This window comes from Salmo salar, chromosome 06 (genome assembly GCF_965601325.2).
Source record: "Salmo salar chromosome 06, fSalSal1, whole genome shotgun sequence".
NCBI classification, from domain to species: Eukaryota; Metazoa; Chordata; class Actinopteri; order Salmoniformes; family Salmonidae; genus Salmo; species Salmo salar.
In genome coordinates, this window is record NC_138296.1 from 72,117,377 (window position 1) to 72,144,611 (window position 27,235).

The following is a 27,235-nucleotide window of genomic DNA, read 5'->3' on the forward strand; positions in this document are numbered from 1 at the left end:
GAGCTTGTTTATCTATAATGGCAGGATTAAATTGGAGTTGATGCTTTAAGTCAATGTTTATGCTCTTTTCAATGTACCGACACATGTATATATTTTTTAACAATTTTACAACTGACCCATTGTGACAAGGTCAGTTTCACAAGCGTTCTTTAGATCCACCATGACAAAGCAGCTGTCACCACCCAGGCAACGGCTCATCTCATTGGCTGAGAATAACTTTGTTGACACGCAGAGCCCACCCACATGTAAACAACTCAGAATTGATGAAAGACCACAAACAGCTGAGATGGCAATTCTATGGATGATCTATTCTCATAAAACAAGTATGAATATGGGAGAGAATTGTCCCAAGTGCACCTCATCCATGAAAACATTTTAGACATATTAACAACAGTTTGACAGGAATCAAAGATCTGCTCAGTACAAAGGTATTCCATATTTAATAACTGCACTCGTAGTCAAGACCTCCAATGTATAAAATATTTTAACCACATAATTAAATAGATCATATCTCCATGACTTTACCATTCTCCTCCTACTGTGCTTCAAAACCAAGGAGAAGGGGAAGTACCATACACTGTAGCTCTTTGTGTGTGAGAGAGACAAAGAGAGACTTCATTTCTGTTATTCCCAGTGTGTGAGGTCACTTTGTTTATTTCTGCATCTCGATCTCTTTACGAAGCTCTATCAGATACTGATGATCCTTTCCATGAGCCACCTCCATTATGGCCATCGCCTGGACGCGCACACACACACACACACACACAAAGAGAAGAGTTTAACAGTCTGCTATGTCTTTCACTCAAATTGACAGATTCAATAGAAGCATATATTTTCGTATCTCTCACTACATGTTATAACAAGTAGCCGCTATGGAAATGGAACTAACAGGCTTCTAGTAATGTTACCTTCTTCAGGGCATCGATGCCCGATAACTTTCTCTCCAGGCCCAGGTACAGACGGCCCAACTTCAGATACATGGAGGCCACATTCATGGAGTAGGGAGGGTACAGTATGCTAGAGGTCAAGAACAGGTATGTGGTTACTATACAGCCATCAGCTGACCTAGACAGGTAAGAATCATTACTGTACAAACCTGGGGAGATAAACATTACAGCTATACTGTATCAATTTGACAGGTGAGGAAACGGATCATAACCTGAAGGGTTCTAGGTGAATATGGATCAGTTTCTGTAGGGTTCTAGGTGTATGTATGGATCAGTCCCTGAAAGGTTCTAGGTGTATGTATAGATCAGTCTTTGAAGGGTTCTAGGTGTATGTATGGATCAGTCCCTGAAGGGTTCTAGGTGTACTTATGGATCAGTCCCTGAAGGGTTCTAGGTGTATGTATGTATCAGTCCTTGAAGGGTTCTAGGTGTATGTATGGATCAGTCCTTGAAGGGTTCTAGGTGTATGTATGGATCAGTCCTTTAAGTGTTCTAGGTGTAAGTATGGATTATTCCCTGAAGGCTTCTATGGGTATGTATGAATCAATACTTGAAGGGTTCTAGGTGTATGTATGGATCAGTACTTGAAGGGATCTAGGTGTATGTATGGATCAGTACTTGAAGGGTTCTAGGTGTAAGTATGGAATATTCCCTGAAGGCTTCTATGGGTATGTATGAATCAATACTTGAAGGGTTCTAGGTGTATGTATGGATCAGTCCTTTAAGGGTTCTAGGTGTATGTATGGATCAGTCCCTGAAGGGTTCTATGTGTATGTATGGATCAGTCCCTGAAGGGTTCTAGGTGTATGTATGGATCAGTACTTGAAGGGATCTAGGTGTATGTATGAATCTGTACTTGAAGGGTTCTAGGTGTAAGTATGGATCAGTCTTTGAAGGGTTCTAGGTGTACGTATGGATTATTCCCTGAAGGGTTCTATGTGTATGTATGGATCAGTACCTGAAGGGTTCTATGTGTAAGTATGGATCAGTACCTGAAGGGTTCTAGGTGTAAGTATGGATCAGTACCTGAAGGGTTCTAGGTGTAAGTATGGATCAGTACCTGAAGGGTTCTAGGTGTAAGTATGGATCAGTACCTGTAGGGTTTGAGGACCTTCTCTCCATAGCGGATGGCTTCGTCCCAATCCCCCATGTAGAGACACACTCCCATGGCCTGGTACATCATGTGCAGCATGTACACGTTGGAGTCCTCAAACACCTCACCCATCTTGTCCAGGCTCAGCTGGCACATCTCCATCAGCTCTCCAGGGGGTGCTCAAGAGTCAAGGTCAAGACTAAATGTACAGAATCAGGAACTTAGCCAGTGAGACTAAGCCAACTTAGCCAACTTCTACGCTGTAGATATTTGAGCTGTTGGGCAGAAATTAAAACCTATAATATAAGACACTTATTTGCATTTCTAAACTCGTCCACTTTAGCCCAGGTTGAGAGGCTACATGGAGAGAAGGACCACAAAGGATATTTTTCTGATATTTGTCAGCTATTTGTTTGGCAGAACGGAACTCTTTGATGGTGTTCCTAGCATAGCGCATCATGCTACTGATCTCCTCCGGTCCTGGAGGCTTGTTTCTCTTACGCACCTTCAGCTTCAACTTGTCCTAAAACAATTAACATTTGGGTGACGTATCCCTTTAAAATCTTAATTATTCAAATATGAATATTCAAGGTTTAGGAAGTAACTGATGATCATCTTACTTTAGATTTGGTTTTACACTCTTTGCAGTCGCAGGTGAAATAGTACGCGTCTCTCAACCTCTCGTTTCTGTCTGCTGTAGGGTAGAGGAGGTCTATGTAGCTGGTGAACACCTGGGAACACACACACAATACATGTATAAACATTCACCATTTAAGTTCACTATTCATACAGTCGTATATTGAGATCTATTTCATGTCGGCTCAGCTTTTTTGATCACCAGTCCTCAGAACAGGTTTTAAAATAACCCTGCAAAGCTCTTTAATCAGCTGCTGTGTGTCTGCTCGTTCTCGTCCTCGTCCTCCCTCCCTTCATCTTCTGAGACCCCACTAAGCCACACACTCCACTATCTACAGTATGTTCCTCAAAAGCCCCCTTGCCAAGATGAGAGACACAGACTAGACTACTGAAAGCCACCTATGACCTAACTTCCTGTCACCTGTCTACAACCAACCCCGGTCATGACAAGGCTCATTCCCACTATTCACTTCTCTGACTCAGCAGCATACTATCAATTCAATACACTTCTACCTGCCCCTTCCCTTAACCCCTCAATACTCTCCCCCTTCCTACCTGAAACATTGAACCTTGACACCAACCCACCACTGCCTTCTCACAGCAATCCCCATCCTTACCTCTTCCCCAGGGGCCATGTCCTGCACAGCCCGGACCTCGGCCACATTCCCCTTGTACGTCACTATGACGTTAGGACAGCAGCTGTGGTTTACCAGGGCCACACTGAGAGAGAGAGAAAAGGAGATAGATGGGGGGGTGAGCATGGGAACAAAGAGGGAGAGAAATGGGAAATAAATGGGAGACAGAGACAGGGGTTCTAATAACATCGCCATAGGAACGACATAAACACTCCCAGAGGGAACAACTTCATCATAACTGTTTACATGTATTTTTGTTGTGTTAACATTCACTATATAGACTATACTGAGGTCACAGAGGCCTAGTTTACCCAGATGCGAATAAAAAACTCTCATAGCTAGCAAATACAGACACTTCACTACACACTCACTATCCAAGGACATTTACAACCAAACAGCCTGTGTGTGTGTGTGACACCATTTACAAATTGCCCACCACCACAGAAGGGATAGTTTCCTTTTTATGCTGATCTAGGATTAGCTTTCCCTTGCCTGTGTGTGTGTGTGTGTGTGTGTGTGTGTGTGTGTGTGTGTGTGTGTGTGTGTGTGTGTGTGTGTGTGTGTGCGTGCGTGCGTGCGTGCGTGTGTGTGTGTAGCTTAATAGAAAATGACTCAAGTAAAGGTGAAAGACAACCAGTAAAATACTACTTGAGTAAAAGTCTAAAAGTATTTGGTTTTAAATATACCTAAGTATCAAATGTAATTGCTAAAATATACTTAAGTGTCAAAAGTAAAAGTATGACAACACAATTGTCTTGTTTTTAAAATGTACAGATAGCCAGGGGCACACTCCAACACTCAGACATAATTTACACATGAGGCATTTGTGTTTAGTGAGTCTGTCAGATCAGAAGCTGTAGGGATGACCAGGGATGTTCTCTTGATAAGTGTGTGAATTTGACAATTTTCTGTCCGGCTAGCATTCAAAATGTAACAAGTACTTTTGGGTGTCAGGGAAAATGTATGGAGTAAATGCAGTGGTGTGCGTGTGTGTGTGTGTGTGTGTGTGTGTGTGTGTGTGTGTGTGTGTGTGTGTGTGTGTGTGTGTGTGGGGTGGGGGGGGGGGGGGGGGGGGGTATTCTCACTCTGGGTAGACTGCTGAGCCCATTTTCGACAACTCCTCATCCTCCACTGTGAAGCCATTACAATTGACCTGGAAGACAGAACAGGAAGGAGTCCCAGAATGGGTACAGACCTACAATAACACAGAGACTTGAGGGACACTGAGGTGATATGAAAGACAATAGTTTTTCTTTGTAATTAAAACTGCAGAGAAAATGTGAGTGTGTGTATGTGTGTTTGTGTGCGTGTGTGTTTTACCTGTGAGAAAAGTGTGAGGAGGGCTGTTTTGCTGGGGAAGTCCAGGTTTTTGGAGTAGAACTGGTGCAGGCTGGCTATGTCTCCCTCATTCATCTCCCTCTTCTCATTGTCTACATCGTCTATGTCTGAGAGACACAATGAAGGAGGGATGGATAGAAGGAGAGAGAGACAGAGAGAAACTCACTTAAAGATTGTGTAAAATATTACAAATGATGGTGTCTCCACAAGCCTTATTATCGAAGAGATGTCATATTAATAAAGTTGATCTAAACTTCTACTGCTGCTGTGGACTCTCTGAGAGGGTCTTCCTTCCATGCTAATCCTTGGACAGCTGCAAAGAGCTTCCAATCAAGAGTCCTTCCCCCCCACCATTCTCTCTCGACCTCACGCACCCCTCTCAATGCCCCTACAGTTCATAGCAAATGTGACTTGATCATATTTTTTTAAATGTTTAACCTTTATTTAACTAGGAAAGTCAGCTAAGAACAAATTCTTATTTTCAATGACGGCCTAGGAACAGTGGGTTAACTGCCTTGTTCAGGTGCAGAACGACAGATTTTTACCTTGTCAGCTCGGGGATTCAATCTTGCAACCTTTCGGTTACAAGTCCAATGCTCTAATTAATTGTATGTTCAATGTATGTAAAGCTGCTGTGCCATCAGGATGAATGGATTTATTCTATAAGGGGGGCACTCGTTGGGAGGCTCTGTTAAAGGCCTGGTAGAGGAGAGTGTCGGGTGACATTTCTCACTAATGTATAAATAGAGAGGGCCAGCTTGACAACGCTATTCTGTTTGTCTCTCTGAAGACTAGGTTTGAAGATAAGCTGCAGTTCAAAAGCAATCCGTATTAGGGCCAAAACATGGATGAATGATAATTACACTAGATTACATTATACTGTATATACAGTATATTGTAGCGACCTTAACCCAACACCTAGCGACCTTCTCATTATTTTTGGATCTCTTGGCGTAACAGCTAAGGGGTTGTGTTGACAGTCACTGGACCCGGATTCGGGTCCCGATCGGGGCTACACCCCGAATTTGCTACATTGGTGTAAGAAGTGAGTTAGCGTGCATGAGGCCATCGGCTAGGCGTGTACACGTGAGGGACTTGGTACACAAAGTAAAGGAAGATACCGGAACCCCCTAATTCATTACACTATCACTGTATCTTCCTTTACTTTGTGTCACGTTCAGTACCATGATGAAAGAGATGTATGTCTCTCACACAGAACGACAATAAGCAGACAACACAATGGAACACTCAGTGTAATGACTCATTCTTTCTGTGTGTGTTTTGTTAGTACGTGATTCCAGCTCTCCAATCAGCAGCAGCTTCTCTGACGTACTCCTCTCTTTCTGGGCTTTCTGCAAAAACAGACAGAGACAGTTGAGTTAACACCCTCTGACTGCCAAAATAAGCATCCCAAAACAACTAGCAGCACTAACAACACAGATACCATACAGACCTTAACCTTTTACTGCAGTGGGCTAAATCAGGATCACACAGAGTGTTTCTTGGTAGTCTTAAACAAATCTACTTTGAAACAAAGGTATACACCTCACACACATGGTTATGGGCTTTAAAAGAAGGCACCTGTACCATGTCAGATATAGAGTTGAAATGTATTCAGTTTTGAGTTTACATCCCAATATTACACTTTATTCACATCACAGAAGACTGAAATATAACAAAACCATTTGACATAGAAAAAACAGATTTTGGCGTTTATTAATTATGAAATTAGGCAGCCGCTACTCTTCCTGGGGTCCGGCAACATTTAGGCAGTTATACAATTTGACAAATATTACAATAGATTCATTACAGAATTCACAACACACTAAGTGTGTGCCCTCAGGCCCATACTCCATGTTGCGTCATAGTCCTCGCTGTTACATAAAAATACATCATATCTTTAAAAAAAAATCTATTATTAGTTACCTGATGTGGAAAAGTTCCATGTAGTCATGGCTCTATCTAGTACTGTGCGCCTCCCATAGTCTGTTCTGGACTTGGGGACTGTGTGCTAGTCGTTTAAACAAAGCTCACTGCTTTCAACATGTCAATACCTCTCACAAATACCAGTAGTGATGAAGTAAATCTCTCCTCTACTTTGAGCCAAGAGAGATTGACATGCATATTACTAATGTTTGCTCTCTGTGTACATCCAAGGGCCAGCCATGCTGCCCTGTTCTGAGCCATTTACAATTTCCCTAAGTCTCTCTTTGTGGCACCTGACCACACGACTGAACAGTAGTCCAGGTGCAACAAAACTAGAGCCTGTAGGACCTGCCTTGTCCCTATTTTAGCTACTGTTGTATCAATATGTTTTGACCATGACAGTTTACAATCCAGGGTTACTCCAAGCAGTTTAGTCACCTCAACTTTCTCAATTTCCACATTATTTATTACAAGATTTAGTTGAAGTTTAGGATTTTGTGAATGATTTGTCCCAAATACAATGCTTTTTTTGAAATATGTAGGGCTAATTTATTCCTTGCCATCCATTCTGAAACTAACTGCAGCTCTTTTTTAAGTGCTGCAATCATTTTAGTTGCTGTAGTAGCTGACGTGTATAGTGTTGAGTCCTCCGCATACATAGACAAAATGGCTTTACTCAAAGCCAGTGGCATGTCGTTAGTAAAGATTGAAAAACGTAAAGGGCCTAGACAGCTGCCCTGGGGAATTCCTGATTCTACCTGGATTATGTTGGAGAGGTTACTATTAAAGAACACCCTGTGTGTTCTGTTCGACAGGTAACTCTTTATCCACAATATAGCAGGGGCTGTAAAACCATAACACATATGTTTTTCCAGCAGCAGACTTTGATCGAAAAGGTCAAAAGGCGCGCTGAAGTCTAACCAAACAGCCTCTAAAATATTTGTATTACCAATTTCTCTGAGCCAATCATCAGTCATTTGTGTAAGTGCTGTGTTTGTTGAATGTCCTTCCTTATAAGTGTGCTGAAAGTCTGTTGTCAATTTGTTTACTGTAAAATAGCATTGTATCTGGTCAAACACTATTTTTTCCAAAACTTTACTAAGGATTGGTAACAGGCTGATTGGTCGGCTATTTGAGCCAGTAAAGGGGGCTTTGCTTCCCTCCAGGTCTGAGGGCACACCCTTTCTAGTAGGCATAAATTGAAGATATGGCAAATAGGAGTGGCAATATCGTCCGCTCTTATCCTCAGTAATTTTCCATCCATTTGTTGCTGGCATGTCATGCCTAAGTTTGCTAATCTTGCCAATGAAAGAATCATTAAAGTAGTTGGCAATATCATTTGGTCTTGTAATGAATGAGCCATCTGATTCAAAGAATGATGGAACTGAGATTGCCTTTTTTCCCAAAATTGCATTGAAGGTGCTCCAAAGCTTTTTACTATCATTCTTTCGTCACATGATTTCTCAAATTGCAATATGCTTGCCAATCTGTTGTGTAGCCACTTATTTGCCATTCCTTTTGCCTCATCCTTCTCAATCATACTATTTTTTAAATTCCTCATCAATCCATGTGGGATTTAACAGTTTTTACAGTCCTTTTCTTAATGTGTGCATGCTTATTAGTAACTAGAATAAGCAATTTTATAAATGTGTCAAGTGCAATGTCTGTTTACTTCTCATTACACACCACGGACAAACAAATATTTTTTACATCAGCAACATAGGAATCACTACAAAACTTATTGTACGACCTCTTGTACACTATATTAGGCCCAGCCTTTGGAACTTTGGTTGTCCTAGATATGGATACTATATTGTGATCACTACACCCGATGGATCTGGATACTGCTTATCATCACACTGGTAGAGTTACTGGTAATAACTGTGGAATAGAGCTACTTCTCTCTCTCACCTGTTTGGCGATTATCCTAGCCACCAGTCGGACGGACTCAGACGGACACCAGTTCTCCCCGTACGCTATCATGGCCCCGCACTCCAGCTTGTGCATGGCCCAATCCCCTTTCTGAGGAACACACACAGGAGATATGTTTAAGAATGTTGGGCCACTAAAGGTGTCCATTTGATACCACAACTGTATCATTTGTGCTAGCCTCCACTCATACTCCATTTGATGTCATTGAGTGATTGGATGGAGCGTGCTAAAGAGATAGTCAGACAGCATGCAACTCCACAGCGGACCCTCTTATCCATAGCGACTTGCATTCATCTTGAGATAGATAGGTGAGGTAGGGTTTCAGACGTACACACCCATTACTCATGCCCGACAGAAAATATCCCCGACCACACTAACCCACAATTCGAAACAACCAGTCTTTAGGGATGACCTTAACCCAAACACAAACTATATGCTTTCCCCTAACACTGGTGATATAGTATATCCTCTACACCCTTACCTACCCACTCCAAACTAACTCCTCTACCCCAGCCCCATCCATGCCCTCAGCCATTCCTGGAACTATAGGCATTCTGCCTATAGGATATTAGTGACACATTATCTGACCTCTAATATAAAACACACAGGACTTCACATTCAGAACTGAGAGTATACAGTATACACACTGATGCTGGAAGAGAATGCAATGTTAGGTACTTGTCTATGGCTGTATGTATGTACAGTAACAGTCAAAAGTTTGGAGACACCTACTCATTCAAGGGATTTTTTTATTTTGTACTATTTTCTACACTGTAGAATAATAGTGAAGATATCAATACTATGAAATAACACATATGGAATTATGTAGTAACCAAAAAAGTGTTAAATAAATCAAAATATATGTCAGATTTGAGATTCTTTAAAGATTCATTTCCTTTGCCTTCATGACAGCTTTGCACACTCTTGGCATTCTCCCAACCAGCTTCATGAGGAAGTTAACTGGAATGCATTACAATTAACAGGTGTGCCTTGATAAAAGTTAATTTGTGGAATTACTTTCTTTCTTAATGCATTTGAGCCAATCAGTTGTGTTGTGACAAGGTAGGGGTGGTATAAAGAAGGTAGCCCTATCTGGTAAAAGACCAAGTCCATATTATGGCAAGAACAGCTCAAGCAAAGAGAAATGACAGTCTATCATTACTTTAAGAAATGAAGCTCAGTCAATTCTGAAAAAAGAACTTTGAAAGTTTCTTCAAGTGCAGTCGCAAAAACCATCAAGCGCTATGATGAAACTGGCTCTCTTGAGGACCTCCACAGGAAAGGAAGACCCAAAGTTACCTCTGCTGCAGAGGATAAGTTCATTAGAGTTAACTGCACCTCAGATTGCAGCCCAAATAAATGCTTCACAAAGTTCAAGTAACAGACACATCTCAACATCAACTGTTCAGAGAAGACTGCGTGAATCAGGCCTTCATGGTCGAATTGCTGCAGAGAAACCACTACTAAAGGACACCAATAAGAAGAAGAAACTTGCTTGGGCCAAGAAACACGAGCAGTGGACATTAGACCGATGGAAATCTTTCCTTTGGTCTGATGAGTCCAAACTTAAGATTTGTGGTTCCAACCGCCATGTCTTTGTGAGACGCAGAGTAGGTGAACGCATGTGTGGTTCCCACCGTGAAGCATGGAGGAAGAGGTGTGATGGTTTGGGGGTGCTTTGCTGGTGACACTGTCTGTGATTTATTTAGAATTCAAGGCACACTTAACCAGCATGGCCACCACAGCATTCTGCAGCGATATGCCATCCCATCTGGTTTGCGCTTAGTGGGACTATCATTTGTTTTTCAAAAGGACAATGACCCAAAACACACCTCCAGGCTGTGTAAGGGCTATTTTACCAACAAGGAGAGTGATGGAGTGCTGCATCAGATGACCTGGCCTCCACAATCACCCAACCTCAACCCATTTGAGATGGTTTGGGATGAGTTGGACCACAGAGTGAAGGAAAAGCAGCCAACAAGTGTTCAGCATATGTGGGAACTCTTTCAAGACTGTTGGAAAAGCATTCCTGGTGAAGCTGGTTGAGAGAATGCCAAGAGTGTGCAAAGCTGTCATCAAGGCAAAGGGTGGCTACTTTGAAGAATCTAAAATCTAAAATATATTTGGATTTGTTTAATACTTTTTTGGTTACTATATGTGTTATTTCATAGTTTTGAGGTCTTCACTATTATTCTACAATGTAGTAAATAGTCAAAATAAAGAAAAACCCTGGAATGAGTAGGTGTGTCCAAACTTTTACTGGTACTGTATGTATGTGCAATGTTATCATCATCATCATCATCGTCGTCTTACCTGACATTTCACATTGCAATACAATGCTTTTTTGCACTTCCCACATTTTGCCAAGCCCTCCTTCCTATAGATGACAAGACAATGGGTTAGTGGGGAATGAGTACTAAAACATCCATAGCTTCTAGTCACATTTTCACCTAATACTGTTACAAACAGGGCATTACAGCCAGGTAAATACTGCCTCACAGAGCACAGTGGTATGCTATCATGGCACAGTTTAGCAGCCACTGCCAAACATAGTAAGGAGTCAATTCCTTTTCAATTAACTTCCTTTATTGACTGAGTTGAAATGGATTGAGCCCCAACCCTGAATATGGTTCCTGATGAACATGGCATACACAACTGCTGTAGATACACACACGACATGTATGACTGAGACATGACAGTCTGTAGTTGATCTTCACAGTCATATTTTGAGTGCCGGTTCAACGAGAGAGAAAAAGGCAAGACAACTGGTGACTTCATCACTGTGTGTTGTGTGTGTGTGTGTTGTCAGTTTTACGGAGCAACCCATTCCTCCTGAGGTGGGGGCAGGAGTTGTTAAAGGGGTTTCTCCCGTCATAACCGAGGGGGACTGTAGCCTTTGAAACATTCTGGGGTATTAATAGATGTGCCCTTTGAGTTGGACCAGCTGCCATTTCAGACACAGAGAACAAGAACAGTAGAAAACTCCAAACATGCCACTGATACTGCAGGGAGTCTATGGAGCTGGGAGTCAAGACCTACCATTGCAGTGGGTTGTAGGCTATCTAGTTCCTTTGGGGCTATGGCTAAAGACTGAACCATTGGTCTCAAGATGAAAGAACTGTACTAATCCTGCCGGTATTGTCTACAGACAAAAAAGGGGTCGCAACTTCCAAACGGTTGTTATATTACTGCCCTTTTTGACTAAAGAGCAGCATCATCAATCCATCAATTGCAGAATAGTGACAGACTACATTACAGCAATTAAAGCAGCTGGATATCTCAAATGTCTCATGTATGCCTTGAGAGAAGAGATGAAAAAAATAAAAATTCTATAGATGTAGGATCTTAATTTGATCACTCTTTTGTTGCTTATAATTTTTCTGCACAGCAGGAAATGCAAACTTGCAGTGTAGTCAAGGTTTAAAAAAGCTACTAAAGTTCGTAATTTAGACTTTAAAATATCAGACTTGATTTGCCCTAATAAAAAACTGATCAACCCATAGAAAAAATGTCCATTAATTATAATCTACACTACCGTTCAAAAGTTTGGGGTCACTTAGAAATGTCCTTGTTTTCCATGAAAACATGCATGAAATGAGTTGTAAAATGAATAGGACATATAGTCAAGATGTTGACAAGGTTATAAATAATGATTTTTAATTGAAATAATAATTGTGTCCTTCAAACTTTCACTTCGTCAAAGAATCTTACTACATTTACACACACTGTATATAGATTTTTTCTATTGTATTAATGACTGTATGTTTGTTCATCCCATGTGTAACTCTGCTGTTTGTGTCGCATTGCTTTGCTTCATCTTGGCCAGGTCGCAGTTGTAAATGAGAACTTGTTCTCAACTGGCCTACCTGGTTAAATAAAAAAAATACTCAATTTGAAGCAATTACAGCCTTGCAGACCTTGGGCATTCTAGTTGTCAATTTGTTGAGGTAAGAGATTACACCCCATGCTTCCTGAAGCACCTCCCACAAGTTGGATTGGCTTGATGGGCACTTCTTACGTACCCTACGGTCAAGCAGCTCCCACAACAGCTCAATAGCGTTGAGATCCGGTGATTGTGCTGGCCGCTCAATTATAGACAGAATACCAGCCGATTGCTTCTTCCCAAAATAGTTCTTGCATAGTTTGGAGCTGTGCTTTGGGTCATTGTCCTGTTGTAGGAGGAAATTAGCTCCAATTAAGCGCCGTCCACAGGGTATGGCATGGTGTTGCAAAATGGAGTGATAGCCTTCCTTCTTCAAGATCCCCTTTACCCTGTACAAATCTCCCACTTTACAACCACCAAAGCACCCCCAGACCATCACATTGCCTCCACCATGCTTGACAGATGGCGTCAAGCACTCCTCCAGCATCTTTTCATTTTTTCTGCGTCTCACAAATGTTCTTCTTTGTGATACGAACACCTCAAATTTAGATTCGTCTGTCCATAACACTTTTTCCAATCTTCCTCTGTCCAGTGTCTGTGTTCTTTTGCCCATCTTAATCTTTTCTTTTTATTGGCCAGTCTGAGATAAGCCTTTTTCTTTGCAACTCTGACTAGAAGGCCAGCATCCCGGAGTCGCCTTTTCACAGTTGATGTTGAGACTGGGGCGTCTGTTTCTCGAACTAGACACTCTAATGTACTTGTCCTCTTGCTCAGTTGTGCACCGGGGCCTCCCACTCCTCTTTCTATTCTGGTTAGAGACAGTTTGCACTGTTCTGTGAAGGGAGTAGTACACAGCGTTGTACGAGCTCTTCAGTTTCTTGGTAATTTCTCGCATGGAATAGCCTTCATTTCTCAGAACAAGAATAAACTGATGAGTTTCAGAAGAAAGTTATTTGTTTCTGGCCATTTTGAGCCTGTAATCGAACCCACAAATGCTGATGCTCCAGATAATGAACTAGTCTAAAGAAGGCCAGTTTCATTGCTTCTTTAAATCAGAACAACAGTTTTCAGCTGGGCTAACATAATTGCAAAATGGTTTTCTAATGATCAATTAGCCTTTTAAAATGATAAACTTGGATTAGCTAACACAACGTGCCATTGGAACACAGGAGTGATGGTTGCTGATAATGGGCCTCTGTACGCCTACATAGATATTCCATAAAAAATCTGCCATTTCCAACTACAATAGTCATTTACAACATTAACAATGTCTACACTGTATTTCTGATCAATTGTATGTTATTTTAATGGACAAAGATGTGATTTTCTTTCAAAAACAAGGACATTTCTAAGTGACCCTAAACTTTTGAACGGTAGTGTATATCCTCCTTGTTAATATGCATTGACTTCCCATTCGCCAGTCTCTAATCAACTATCTGCACCTGTTGCGCCTGTTATGCACAGCAGGTGTGTCTTCTTAAGTATGTGTCTTCTTAATTTGTTTGTACCGCACTGATGAAGGCATAAGGCTGAAACATACGCCCTGTTCCATTTTATATATATTGCACCTTGCACTTGTGCGAGTACTTTTTCAACTCTACAGATATTTTCTCTCCCACGCCTTTCATTTTAGCCTGAGCGCAAACCCTCATACTGGCTTTCCCCATTAATTATAAACTATATTCACATTTCCTATTGCTGCAGGATTATTTTCCTGCTGTAGCAAACTGGCACAAATTAAGGGAAAGGTTCACCCATTTTGGATGTTAAATTATTGTTGTGCATGCCTGAGTGATGTTTTATCGATACCCTGGGTAATTTCATGTTTATCTCAGTTATTGGCATTGAAGCAGGCAGAAATCAATGACGTATGACGTAGCAATGTGATAAAATCGCTCTCATCACACTGGAAGTTAATAGGAATATGACTTTTAGATCGTGAAAACGTCTATAATACACGTCAGATTTCAATACTGGCCGATGTCATAACTCGGGAGGATGTCTTCTCTCGAATGAGAAATGTATCATATTTTTGCGATATTCCTACCTCGAGAAATGTGTAATTCACATTGTAATTTTTTCATTTTTTTTTATCATCACTCAATCCCTTCTCAAAGTCAGTATGTATGTTGAGAAGCGTGCCTATTTTTCTCTAAAGTACATAATGTTACAATTCCAAAGCTATACGATATTATAGATAGCAAGTTAGTCATCTCATATCTCAAAACATATTTGTTATGTTGTACTTCTTGTTGACGAGATTCGTGCTAATGTTGGGTTTTTGAGCTAGCGCCCAATATACTCCCATTCACTACTTGAAGGAGAGCGCTCTTTGTCCCAGAATGCACCGTGTGGCCCACTGACGTAGCATGGGCAACGTTTCCCATCTCCTCAAAAAGTATATCTGCCAATTGTAAATGTTTCATTCCACTCTGTGTGGCACATCAATCTGCAGGTTGAACATGATGAGATTGTAGACTACTAAATTGATAGTGCAGTTTGTTTAGGTGATTTTACAACTAACTAGATACTTTACCAGCTGATATTGTCTTTGATATTATTGTGTGTAGCTATGTTTTCTAGCTAGCTAGCTACCTAGCCAGCCAGCCCATAGAGAGAGCATTGCATTGTGGATTTTGTAGTCAACTTGAGCTGCAACAGATTTCCACAAGGATTTTTCACGTTGCTACCAACATTATAACCCCCAAATGATACATTTCTTTAAAAAATTATTGTTCGCACATATTAGTGTTATTTAGCACCATATAATTAAAGGAATGAGTGGATTTGGTGGATTTTTTTCTTTAAGATCCTACATCTATAGCATTTACAAAGAGATGTTTCACTGCAGGAAGACAGACATCTCTTTTTCTTTTCATATTGAAGCACAAAAGTTTACTTGAACTTTTATACTTGTCTCTAAAAAGGACGGGGATAAGAGAAAAGGTTAAGTTTTAATGAATAGCACACAGTATATTCTCCTTTGAAAAGTTTCTCTTGATAAAATGAACAGACACTTTGGCATTTCAGAAAGAGAACATGACACAGATCTTACAGCATAATAACATAAGACATAAGCTACATATGAGAACCAAAGGCAAAGGGGTTCTTATCCCATACCTTAAAAAAAAATGGTGCCCTTTATGACAGATGCTAATCATACAGCAATATAATATAGAATGCAAATGCAAATCATCCAAATATAGCAGTAATCTTTAAGAACAAATTGTTCTTCATGTTACTTCTAAGAGAGGTTATTTTCTGCCAAGTAATTGAATGAAGTGAACCACCACCAAATGCATAAACAAGGACAGGTCAGTAGAGTGGTTCAGCTCACAAGGGCACATCTTTAATTGCACAGAAAGAGAACTGAAATGTTAGAATATTTGAATAGGCATTCATATTTGCTATGTTATCCATTAAGGGTGAGCATTTAAAAAGGTCTCACGCATGTATTTACTATTAGGCCATAGCACAGACAAGCAGCCAGCCCCAGAGAAGCTGTCACAAAGACAAAAACAAGCAGCCAGCCGCAGAGAAGCTGTCACAAAGACAAAAACAAGCAGCCAGCCCCAGAGAAGCTGTCACAAAGACAAAAACAAGCAGCCAGCCCCAGAGAAGCTGTCACAAAGACAAAAACAAGCAGCCAGCCACAGAGAAGCTGTCACAAAGACAAAAACAAGCAGCCAGCCCCAGAGAAGCTGTCACAAAGACAAAGACAAGCAGCCAGCCCCAGAGAAGCTGTCACAAAGACAAAAACAAGCAGCCAGCCCCAGAGAAGCTGTCACAAAGACAAAGACAAGCAGCCAGCCCCAGAGAAGCTGTCACAAAGACATTTTCTGCCTGTGGGACGATGGAATGATCCCTCTCGATGGGAAAAGAGAAGGATTGGAGAAAGAGAAGATAGTATCTAGATCTTTCAAGGAGTTCACTGTTGAGTAAAGGACTATGTAGACACCACCCACTGGGGAAAAATTGGTTGAATCAACGTTGTTTCCATGTAATTCCAACCAAAAAATGCAATGTGATGACGTTGAATCAACGCGGAGGGAAAAAAAAGTCAGAAACGTAAGAGAATGTTTTGTTTTTTTCACCCAACATTTAACTTAAATCCAATGAGATGGTGAAATGTTTTGTTGATTTCACGTTGAATTCACGTAAGTTGAGAACTCAACCAAATGTAGATCAAAACTAGACGTTGAACTGGCGTCTGTGCTTAGTGTGCAGGGGATCTTGCAGATGACAGCACATCTGTACTTACGGGGACCTCACCCCAGGACCACTCCAGTGTCAGGTGTAAAGAAAGAGTGTGTGTTGCAACATGGAGTGTCTGTTAAAAGAATCAATTAAAATTGACATTAATATGTGTCTATCTAGAAATTACAATGAAATTATAAACACAGCACCCCCTACCTCCAAGAAACTGAGTTGATTTGAATGGCAAAGTTGACTGACAAATATACTGCTCAAAAAAATAAAGGGAACACTTAAACAACACATCCTAGATCTGAATGAAATAAATAATCTTATTAAATACTTTTTTCTTTACATAGTTGAATGTGCTGACAACAAAATCACACAAAAATAATCAATGGATATCCAATTTATCAACCCATGGAGGTCTGGATTTGGAGTCACACTCAAAATTAAAGTGGAAAACCACACTACAGGCTGATCCAACTTTGATGTAATGTCCTTAAAACAAGTAAAAATGAGGCTCAGTAGTGTGTCTGGCCTCCACGTGCCTGTATGACCTCCCTACAACGCCTGGGCATGCTCCTGATGAGGTGGCGGATGGTCTCTTGAGGGATCTCCTCCCAGACCTGGACTAAAGCATCCGCCAACTCCTGGACAGTCTGTGGTGCAACGTGCGTTGGTGGATGGAGCGAGACATGATGTCCCAGATGTGCTCAATTGGATTCAGGTCTGGGGAACGGGCGGGCCAGTCCATAGCATCAATGCTTTCCTCTTGCAGGAACTGCTGACACACTCCAGCCACATGAGGTCTAGCATTGTCTTGCATTAGGAGGAACCCAGGGCCAACCGCACCAGCATATGGTCTCACAAGGGGTCTGAGGATCTCATCTCGGTACCTAATGGCAGTCAGGCTACCTCTGGCGAGCACATGGAGGGCTGTGCGGCCCCCCAAAGAAATGCCACCCCACACCATGACTGACCCACCGCCAAACCGGTCATGCTGGAGGATGTTGCAGGCAGCAGAATGTTCTCCACGGTGTCTCCAGACTCTGTCACGTCTGTCACGTGCTCAGTGTGAACCTGCTTTCATCTGTGAAGAGCACAGGGCGCCAGTGGCAAATTTGCCAATCTTGGTGTTCTCTGGCAAATGCCAAACGTCCTGCACGGTGTTGGGCTGTAAGCACAACCCCCACCTGTGGACGTCGGGCCCTCATACCACCCTCATGGAGTCTGTTTCTGACCGTTTGAGCAGACACATGCACATTTGTGGCCTGCTGGAGGTCATTTTGCTGGGCTCTGGCAGTGCTTCTCCTGCTCCCCCTTGCACAAAGGCAGAGGTAGCGGTCCTGCTGCTGGGTTGTTGCCCTCCTACGGCCTCCTCCACGTCTCCTGATGTACTGGCCTGTCTCCTGGTAGCGCCTCCATGCTCTGGACACTACGCTGACAGACACAGCAAACCTTCTTGCCACAGCTCGCATTGATGTGCTATCCTGGATGAACTGCACTACCTGAGCCACTTGTGTGGGTTGTAGACTCCGTCTCATGCTACCACTAGAGTGAAAGCACCGCCAGCATTCAAAAGTGACCAAAACATCAGCCAGGAAGCATAGGAACTGAGAAGTGGTCTGTGGTCCCCACCTGCAGAACCACTCCTTTATTGGGGGTGTCTTGCTAATTGCCTATAATTTCCACCTGTTGTCTATTCCATTTGCACAACAGCATGTGAAATGTATTGTCAATCAGTGTTGCTTCCTAAGTGAACAGTTTGATTTCACAGAAGTGTGATTGACTTGGAGTTACATTGTGTTGTTTAAGTGTTCCCTTTATTTTTTTGAGCAGTGTATATCCCAAAACTCTTAGAAATCTTAGAAAGTTCCCATCTTCAAATATGTCAGATCATGTAGCTGTTTGTTTACCACCCATTTGATTAAAAGCTGTTATTTTACTGTACTACAATTTGTGAATGATAATTATCTTAAGTGTTGCCACATGGACCCGTTATGTGGAATAGGCCTACAGAAAGCCAAGCCCCTCCACTGCGGCATACAGAAATAGATTTTATAGATTGGGCCTGTCATGCCAAATAGTGCCTCTATTTTTGCCTCTATTTTACCTCGTAGCGGTCACGAAGGAAGGAGGATGCGGGCAGTTCTAGTTCTATTTCACCTTATAAGCGCTCGCTCAGTCTGCACAAAATTGTTACCTCAGAATTGCTCTCCAATGATGGTGTTTTTGACGGTGACAACCTGCTGACTACCTGCTGCTTCAGAGGCCCGAAAAGACTGGAAAGAGAACACTCTTTCTTTACCATATATTTGTCTTCATATAAGAAAATATTGTTAAATAGGAATAAATCATTTAAGCTGTTTTTAGATTAACGTTGCTAGCTACTGTACTTATTTACCTAAGCCTGCATAGTCAGCTAGCCAGCTACAGTAGCTGTCTAGGCAGGCTGTGACTCAGAGAGGGACACTTTTTGGCCGGGGGACATTATTTGTCATGACAGCCCCATCATGACAAACTACAGTGCTTCTACACCTGCATTACTTGCTGTTTGGGGTTTTAGGCTGGGTTTATGTACAGCACTTTGAGATATCAGCTGATGTAAGAAGGGCTATATAAATACATTTGATTTGATTTGATACAGCACAAACTGCTCTGGAAAAGAGCCCTGGCCACGCTACAAACTCATTATTTTGGTAGTAGGAGAGCAGGGCACCAATGACTGGACAATATATGAAGAGTTTAATTCCAAAACACAGAAATGTTGGCAAATTAGCTTTTATTGTTGAAATAAATTACGGAAGAGATATGTGATTTTTTACTATATAATCATGGCATGGGGTTGTTCAATGACAGACATGTACTTGTTTAAAATGTATCACTTGATGGTTTCATTTCAGAGGCAAATAATCATGTTTTTTTGCTAAATGCTAATGTTTTACACAGTGAAATGTAACAACTATCTACATTTTTTATAAAGAAATGCACAATTGATACATATGTGACATCAATAATAAAAAATATATACTTAGTAATGTGAGCTCTGTATGTAAAACATTTACGTTTGACATTTTAGTAATTCAGTAGATGCTCTTATCCTGTGCGACTTGAGACTGTGTTGTCATGTTTTGCTGCCTTGTTATGTTGTTGTCTCAAGTTGTCTCTTTATGTAGTGTTGTGTCTCTTGTTGTGATGTGTGTTTTGTCCTGTATTTATATTGTATTTGTATTTTTATGTTTTTAATCCTAGGCCCCCGTCCCCGCAGGAGGCCTTTTGCCTTTTGGTAGGCTGTCATTGTAAATAAGAATTTGTTCTTAACTGATTTGCCTAGTTAAATAAAGGTAAATAAAATAAAAATACTTACAGTAAGTGCATTCATATTAAGATAGCTAGGTGAGACAACCACATACAGTATTAAAGTCAAATATACAGGATACGAAACATTCCATTGTAGCTAAACAACGGACATAAAGCATTTGCCACAAAAAACAACATTTTCATACACATCTAAAATCGATGAAACAAAAGTCTGAGAACAGTAATATTTTACACACACATAAAGGTACCATAAGCAACCATTTCTGATTTTAAAAAAACAAGTGTGAAATATTGGTGGATATAGTGTTTTGGAAATAAACTATTCATATTCAGAGTAATGTAAGCCAATATTGTCAGTCTGAATATCTGGCAAATACTCATTAGAAGGCTATGATGTATAAGTCAATCCTGATATCACAGATCTAAGGCAGAAACAGTGGGGCATGCGGACCTGGGTGGATATGTGATACAGATGTAAGATCTACATTTTATCACTCTTTTGTTGCTGAGAATTTTCCTGCACAGTAGTGTATTTGACTTGTAGTGCGTCTGAGTTCTAAAAAGGCTTCTAAAGTTTGTCATTTCCACTTTGAATTTTCAGACTTGATTTGCCCTAACGAAAAATGTATCAACCCCCACAACAATGTCCATTCATTATAATCCATATAATAATTCACATTTCCTGATACTGCGGGATTATTTTCCTGCTATAGCAAACTGTCTCAAATTAAGATCTGACATCTTTATGTAAGGGTGTTGTATTTGTATTTATTAGGGATCCCCATTAGCTGCTGCCAAGGCAGAAGCTACTCTCCCTGGGGCCCAAACACATTAAGGCACTTACTGTACATCACACATCAAACAAAATATAAAACAGTACATCATATAACATTATTACACCACTACATATCTACAATATAAAATGTATACCACTATACAATAATATTACAATGTACATGTGTGTAGTAGCGCTGACACTATTTAGTCGACTGGTCGATTGTTTGGTCGACAGGCTGTTGGTCGACAAAGTTTTTTTAGTCGATCAGTAGCAAATATTTTTTTTTAAATGATGGCACACAAGACACGTCTGATTCACTAGTACATGTACCGTTAATTCCCATCATATCTAATCTACAATCCTTGTTTGGTTACGGTACTTTCTGATAATGCATTCAGTATATTATTATTACAGTCTTACCGTTGTCATTGTAGGAGGGGACACGTTGTTTGTAGAATGCACAACCTAGGCTACACTTGTCAGAAGAAAGTTTGATAAGGTGTATTTATCTGTTTTTTTTTTATCTGATTCTACTGCTTGCATCAGTTACCTGATGAGGAATAGAGTTCCATGACGTCATGGCTCTGTGTAGTACTGTGCGCCTCCCATAGTCTGTTCTGGACTTGGGGATTGTGACGAGACCTCTGGTGGCATGTCTTGTGGAGTATGCATGGGTGTCTGAGCTGTGTGCTAGTAGTTTAAACAGACAGCTCAGTGTGTTCAGCTTGTCAACACTTACAAAAACAAGTAGTGATGAAGTCAATCTCCTCCACTTTGTCAATGAGCGATTGACATGCATATTATTAATGTTAACTCTCCGTGTACATTTAAGGGGCAGCCGTGCTGCCCTGTTCTGAGCCAATTGTAATTTTCATAAGTCCCTCTTTGTTGCACCTCACCATACGACTGAACAGTAGTCCAGGTGCCTCTAGGACCTGCCTTGTTGATAGTGTCTTTAAGAAGGCAGAGCAGAGCTGTATTATGGACAGACTTCTCCCCATCTTAGCTACTGTCATATAATTTTTTTTTTACCATTACCAGTTTACAATCCAGGGTTACTCCAAGCAGTTTAGTCACCTCAACTTTCGCAATTTCCACATTATTCATTACAAGATTTAGTTGAAGTTTAGGGTTTAGTGAATGATTAGTCCCAAATACAATGCTTTTAGTTTTTGAAATATTTAGGACTAACATATTCCTTGCCACCCATTCTGAAACTAAATGCAGCTTTTTGTTAAGTGTTTCAGTCATTTCAGTCGCTGTAGTAGCTGACGTGTATAGTGTTGAGTCATCCGCATACATACAGTACATACATCCCACAGCTTTACTCAAAGCCAGTGGGATGTCATTAGTAAAGATTGAAAAAAGTAAGGGGCCTAGACAGCTGCCCTGGGGAATTCCTGATTCTACCTGGTGTTGTGTCTTTGGCATCATTAAAAGTGAAGACTGTTATTTTATCAAATCAATTCTCTGTAATTATTATTACGTGATTAAACTAATCATGTAAATGTAATTAACTAGGAAGTAAGGGCAACAAGGAAAATTTTCAGATTACAAAGTTATAATTTTCCTAATATAACTCTTCAGATATTTTAATAGCTGATCAATTAGTCTTCTAAATAATGAATTATTCTTTACCTCACATTAGTCTCATTCCAAATATCGCAAATTGTTGGTTATCTGCACGAACTCAGCCTTTACTATGAATCATCCATACACCAATTGTCTTAATCATTTATTTACTAACTAACTAAATAATCACAGAAATGCATAAACAAACAAACAGTAGATCTGTTACTACCAAATGATAGGGAAGATTCCCTAGTGAACTAAGCCGATATGACGGCTTGGTGGACAAAGGGAAGTGGGTGTGGACTGAGCGAGAGTGGGAAAGACAAAAGGGATCACTACACACACAGTTGATAATTATAGTAATTGAAATGCTAAACCTTTGCACATGAACGCTCACTCATTCGGGAATAATTGCAATCAATATATATTTACGCCCAGGTGTCGTCGTGATCTCTGTTGGAATCGTCAGTCCATCTGCTGGAGAGTCAGTTCATCTGCGTCTCTTTCTCTCTTTCTGGTTCCCTGAAGATCAAAGTCTTTTGTGGTTAGAATGGATACTTCAGAGTACCATTCAGAAATGTTCTCATACAATATATCTTTCGGCGGTTGTCAGTAATAGCATCCCAGGGTTACATAATTTCTAGCTGCAGACTAGTAATTAGTATCTAAGATTGGCTCGTATTCTATCGGGATCGATAGTCTCGGGAGGGGGGGGGGGGGTTATTTGTAACTGGAGGTCGACCGATTATGACTTTTTCAACGCCGATGCCGATTATTGGAGGACCAAAAAAATGGCGATACCGATTAATCGGCCACTTTTTTTGGGTTTATTTATTTGTAATAATGACAATTACAACAATACTGAATGAACACTTATTTTAACTTAATATAATACATAAATACTATCAATTTAGCCTCAAATAAATAATGAAACATGTTCAATTTGGTTTAAATAATGCAAAAACAAAGTGTTGGAGAAGAAAGTAAAAGTGCAATAAGTGTCATGTAAAAAAAGCTAACATTTAAGTTCCTTGCTCAGAACATGAGAACATATGAAAGCTGGTGGTTCCTTTTAACATGAGTCTTCAATATTCCCAGGTAAGAAGTTTTAGGTTGTAGTTATTATAGGAATTATAGGACTATTTCTCTCTATACGATTTGTATTTCATATACCTTTGACTACTGGTTGTTCTTATAGGCACTTTAGTATTGCCAGTGTAACAGTATAGCTTCCGTCCCTCTCCTCACTCCTACCTGGGCTCGAACCAGGAACACATTGACAACAGCCACCCTCGAAGCAGCGTTACCCATGTAGAGCAAGGGGAACAACCACTCCCAAGTCTCAGAGCGAGTGACGTTTGAAACGCTATTAGCGCGCACCCCGCTAACTAGCTAGCCATTTCACATTGGTTACACCAGCCTAATCTCAGGGGTTGATGTCATAAACAGCGCAATGCTTGAAGAATTGCGAAGAGCTGCTGGCAAACGCACGAAAGTGCTGTTTGAATGCTTACGGGCCTGCTGCTGCCTACCATCGCTCAGTCAGACTGCTCTATCAAATATCAAATCATAGACTTAATTATAACATAATAACACACAGAAATACGAGCCTTTGGTCATTAATATGGTCGAAATACAGAACCGTTCCGTATTTTATCTAACGGGTGGCATCCCTAAGTCTAAATATTCCTGTTACCTTGCACAACCTTCAATGTTATGTCATAATTATGTACAATTCTGGCAAATTAATTACGGCCTTTGTTCACACAGTTCGCAATGAGCCAGGCGGCCCAAACTGCTGTATATACCCTGACTGCTTGCACGGAATGCAAAAGAAGTGACACAACGTCACTTCCCTAGTTATAAGAAATTCATGTTAGCAGGCAATATTAACTAAATATGCAAGTTTAAAAATATATACTTGTGTACTGATTTTAAAGAAAGGCATTGATGTTTATGGTTAGGTACATTGGTGCAACGACAGCGCTTTTTTTGCAAATGCGCTTGTTAAATCATCACCCGTTTGAGAAATTAACAGGCACCGCATCGATTATATGCAACGCAGGACACGTTAGATAACTACACATGGTTGATGATATTACTAGTTTAACTAGTGATTATGTTAAGATTGATCGTTTTTTATAAGATAAGTTTAATGCTAGCTAGCAACTTACCTTGGCTTCGTGCTGCCCTCGCGTAACAGGTAGTCAGCCTGCCTTGCAGGCTCCTCGTGGAGTGCAATGTAAGGCAGGTGGTTAGAGCGTTGGACTAGTAACCGGAAGGTTGCAAAAACGAATCCCCGAGGTGACAAGGTAAAAATCTGTTGTTCTGCCCCTGAACAAGGCAGTTAACCCCCGTTCCTAGGCCATCATTGAAAATAAGAATGTGTTTTTAATCTGACTTGCCTAGTTAAATAAAATAAATAAATAAAAATGTTGGAGAAGTTTCCATTAAAGAACACCCTCTGTGTTCTGTTAGACAGGTAACTCTTTATCCACAATATAGCAGGGGGTGTAAAACCATAACGCATACGTCTTTCCATCAGCAGACTATGATCGATAATGTCAAAAGCCGCACTGAAGTCTAACAAAACAGCCCCTACAATCTTTTTACCATCAATTTCTCTCAGTGCTGTGCTTGTTGAATGTCCTTCCCTACAAGCGTGCTGAAAGTCTGTTGTCAATTTGTTTACTGTAAAATAGCATTGTATATGGTCAAACACAATTTTTTCCAAAAGTTTACTAAGGGTTGCTAACAGTCTGATTGGCCGGATATTTGAGCCAGTAAAGGGGTCTTTACTATTCTTGGGTAGCAGAATGACTTTTGCTTGCCTCCAGGCCTGAGGGCACACACTCTCTAGTAGGCTTAGATTGAAGATATGGCGAATAGGAGTGGCAATATCGTCTGCTATTCTCCTCAGCAATTTTCCATCCAAGTTGTCAGACCCCGATGACTTGTCATTGTTGATAGACAACAATATTTTTTTGTAAGTGTCATTTCAGTCACATATGGCAGGTGTTTAATAAATCCAAGAGATATACAATAATTCTTCAAATTAAAAAGTTATTTTTTTCAAGAATGCAACCTTTAATATGATGGTGCATTGTTTTATCCCTAATATATCAAGTCCATTAATTAGGGGTTCAAAGCAAAGCTGTTATTCTTACAAAAAAAAATCATTGACATGGTCAAATAACTCAGGCATAGAATGATAACTTTTTAAAGAATTTGGCACACAGAAACTACAGGCCATGAGTAACTTGGTCAAAAAACATGGTACCAATTGGCTTATAGGTGGCGCTGCTATAAGCAGTCTCACTTAAACCTTCATACCCCATTTGACCTAGAGAACATTTTTATGTAGGTGTCTTTCCTCATGCTGAACAAATTTGCCTCAAGGACCCATAAGGTCCGTCAGGATAGGTTTTCCTCCATCTTGGACATTTTTTGAAACCTTAAAAAAAATATATTTTCATTAACTATAAGTCCAAATAACACAAAATTCGGTATGTAGACCCATGGTACATCTCTTAGCTTTAAAAACGCGAATAAACAGTTACACGATCTAGAGCATGGTCAATCAAGTTAATGTTTCTAACATTTTCAGAACACTAAGCAACTATTGATTTAGAACACTGGAGAGTTACCACAAGGATGCTTTCTACTGTGAGATACATTCAGCCTCTTGCGAATTGAAGGAAAATTATGAAACACAGAGAGAAGAAAGGTGCATTATTTTAGATGTTTTTTTATTGTTCAATATTTTTGGAGATGCCTGGCTTCCCTTGGCCTCCATGAATACAAACCACTGAAGGGATTGGTTAAGAGATGGCTGAGTTATTGCTAAATCAGGAAATCAGATTTTACATGTCCATTTAAATCCTTTGTAAATCCACTTGCCATCACCATCATGGACATCCCTAAGATGAACCTCACTTGGTTAGGTATTGATATCTCAAAAAACAAGGAAACTATTAACAACTCATTATTTGCATATGTAAAGCATATGCTAATGCTCAAAATCATCTGCAATCATTTTCTCCTCAAGAACCATATATCAGATACACTCCAGATTTGGTATTTTAGACACATGTTTGCACATAAAAGAAAACGGTTAATACATGATAGAATGCTTGCTTTGTTATCCAACTGATCCTGTCCTTTTCTGTCATCATGTGAAACCGGGCATGGCTGCTTGCAGCTATATATATACACATTTACATTGTAGCTATTATGCAGACGCTCTTATAAAGAGTGACTTAGGCCTACAGTTAGTACATTCATCCTAAGGTAGGTGAGAAAACCACATATCACTGTCATAGTAAGCTATTTTTTCCTAAATAAAGCAACTATCAGCAAAGTCTGTGCTAAGAAAAGACAAGTTGGAGTGTTAGTCCAGTAACTTTAATTACTGCTTCTCTTCTTGCGACAATTGTGAGCTCACACTGGTTGCTGTGATTAACTCCCCTGTGAGACACAATCACAGTCAAATACATCCGTTATGGAGAGGAATAAAAATATATGACACCAATGAAATAAATCGGCTAAATGACGAATCAGTTCACCTCCACATGCAAGACATGAGAAAAGTGGTTGACACTTGTCACGGTGGAGTGATAGCCTACCTTGTGAAGCAGAATTCACAGTTAGAGCCTCTCTCGCTGGCAGTCAGGACGTAAGTATATGGAAGACTAGCGAAGAGAAGCTCCCCAACTTTGAAGGGTTTGGTGACCCGGAGTCCTCGCCCTTTGCCCGGACTGACGAACCTCTCAATTCCCTCAATGTTCTCTTTCATTCTGTCGCTTATACAGTAGAGAACTTCCTTCCGAATTCCACTATTCACCAATAATCAGCTACAATAAACCAAACCCACGTTTGGCGCAGAAATTGCCTACGTGTCGTTAGAATTACACCGGTATGGTTTAGTGCCCCTTCCCTAAAAAAGCGACAGCGTCACCGTCCCCAATTACGGTTCAT

General features: G+C 40.5%; 1 protein-coding gene across 1 annotated transcript; it reads right to left on the reverse strand.

The window, feature by feature from the left end:
* Positions 1 to 424: 424 nt before the first annotated feature.
* On the reverse strand, positions 425 to 27,235 carry LOC106607928 (N-lysine methyltransferase SMYD2-A). Its single transcript, XM_014205408.3, has 12 exons — positions 26,884 to 27,235; positions 10,821 to 10,884; positions 8,487 to 8,597; positions 5,941 to 6,001; positions 4,632 to 4,756; positions 4,397 to 4,464; positions 3,294 to 3,396; positions 2,661 to 2,771; positions 2,428 to 2,563; positions 2,042 to 2,216; positions 909 to 1,017; positions 425 to 736 (listed from the first exon to the last, which is right to left on the reverse strand). Exons 1-12 carry the CDS (start codon positions 27,051 to 27,053, stop codon positions 653 to 655), a joined length of 1,317 nt encoding a protein of 438 aa, XP_014060883.1. The 5' UTR covers positions 27,054 to 27,235; the 3' UTR covers positions 425 to 652.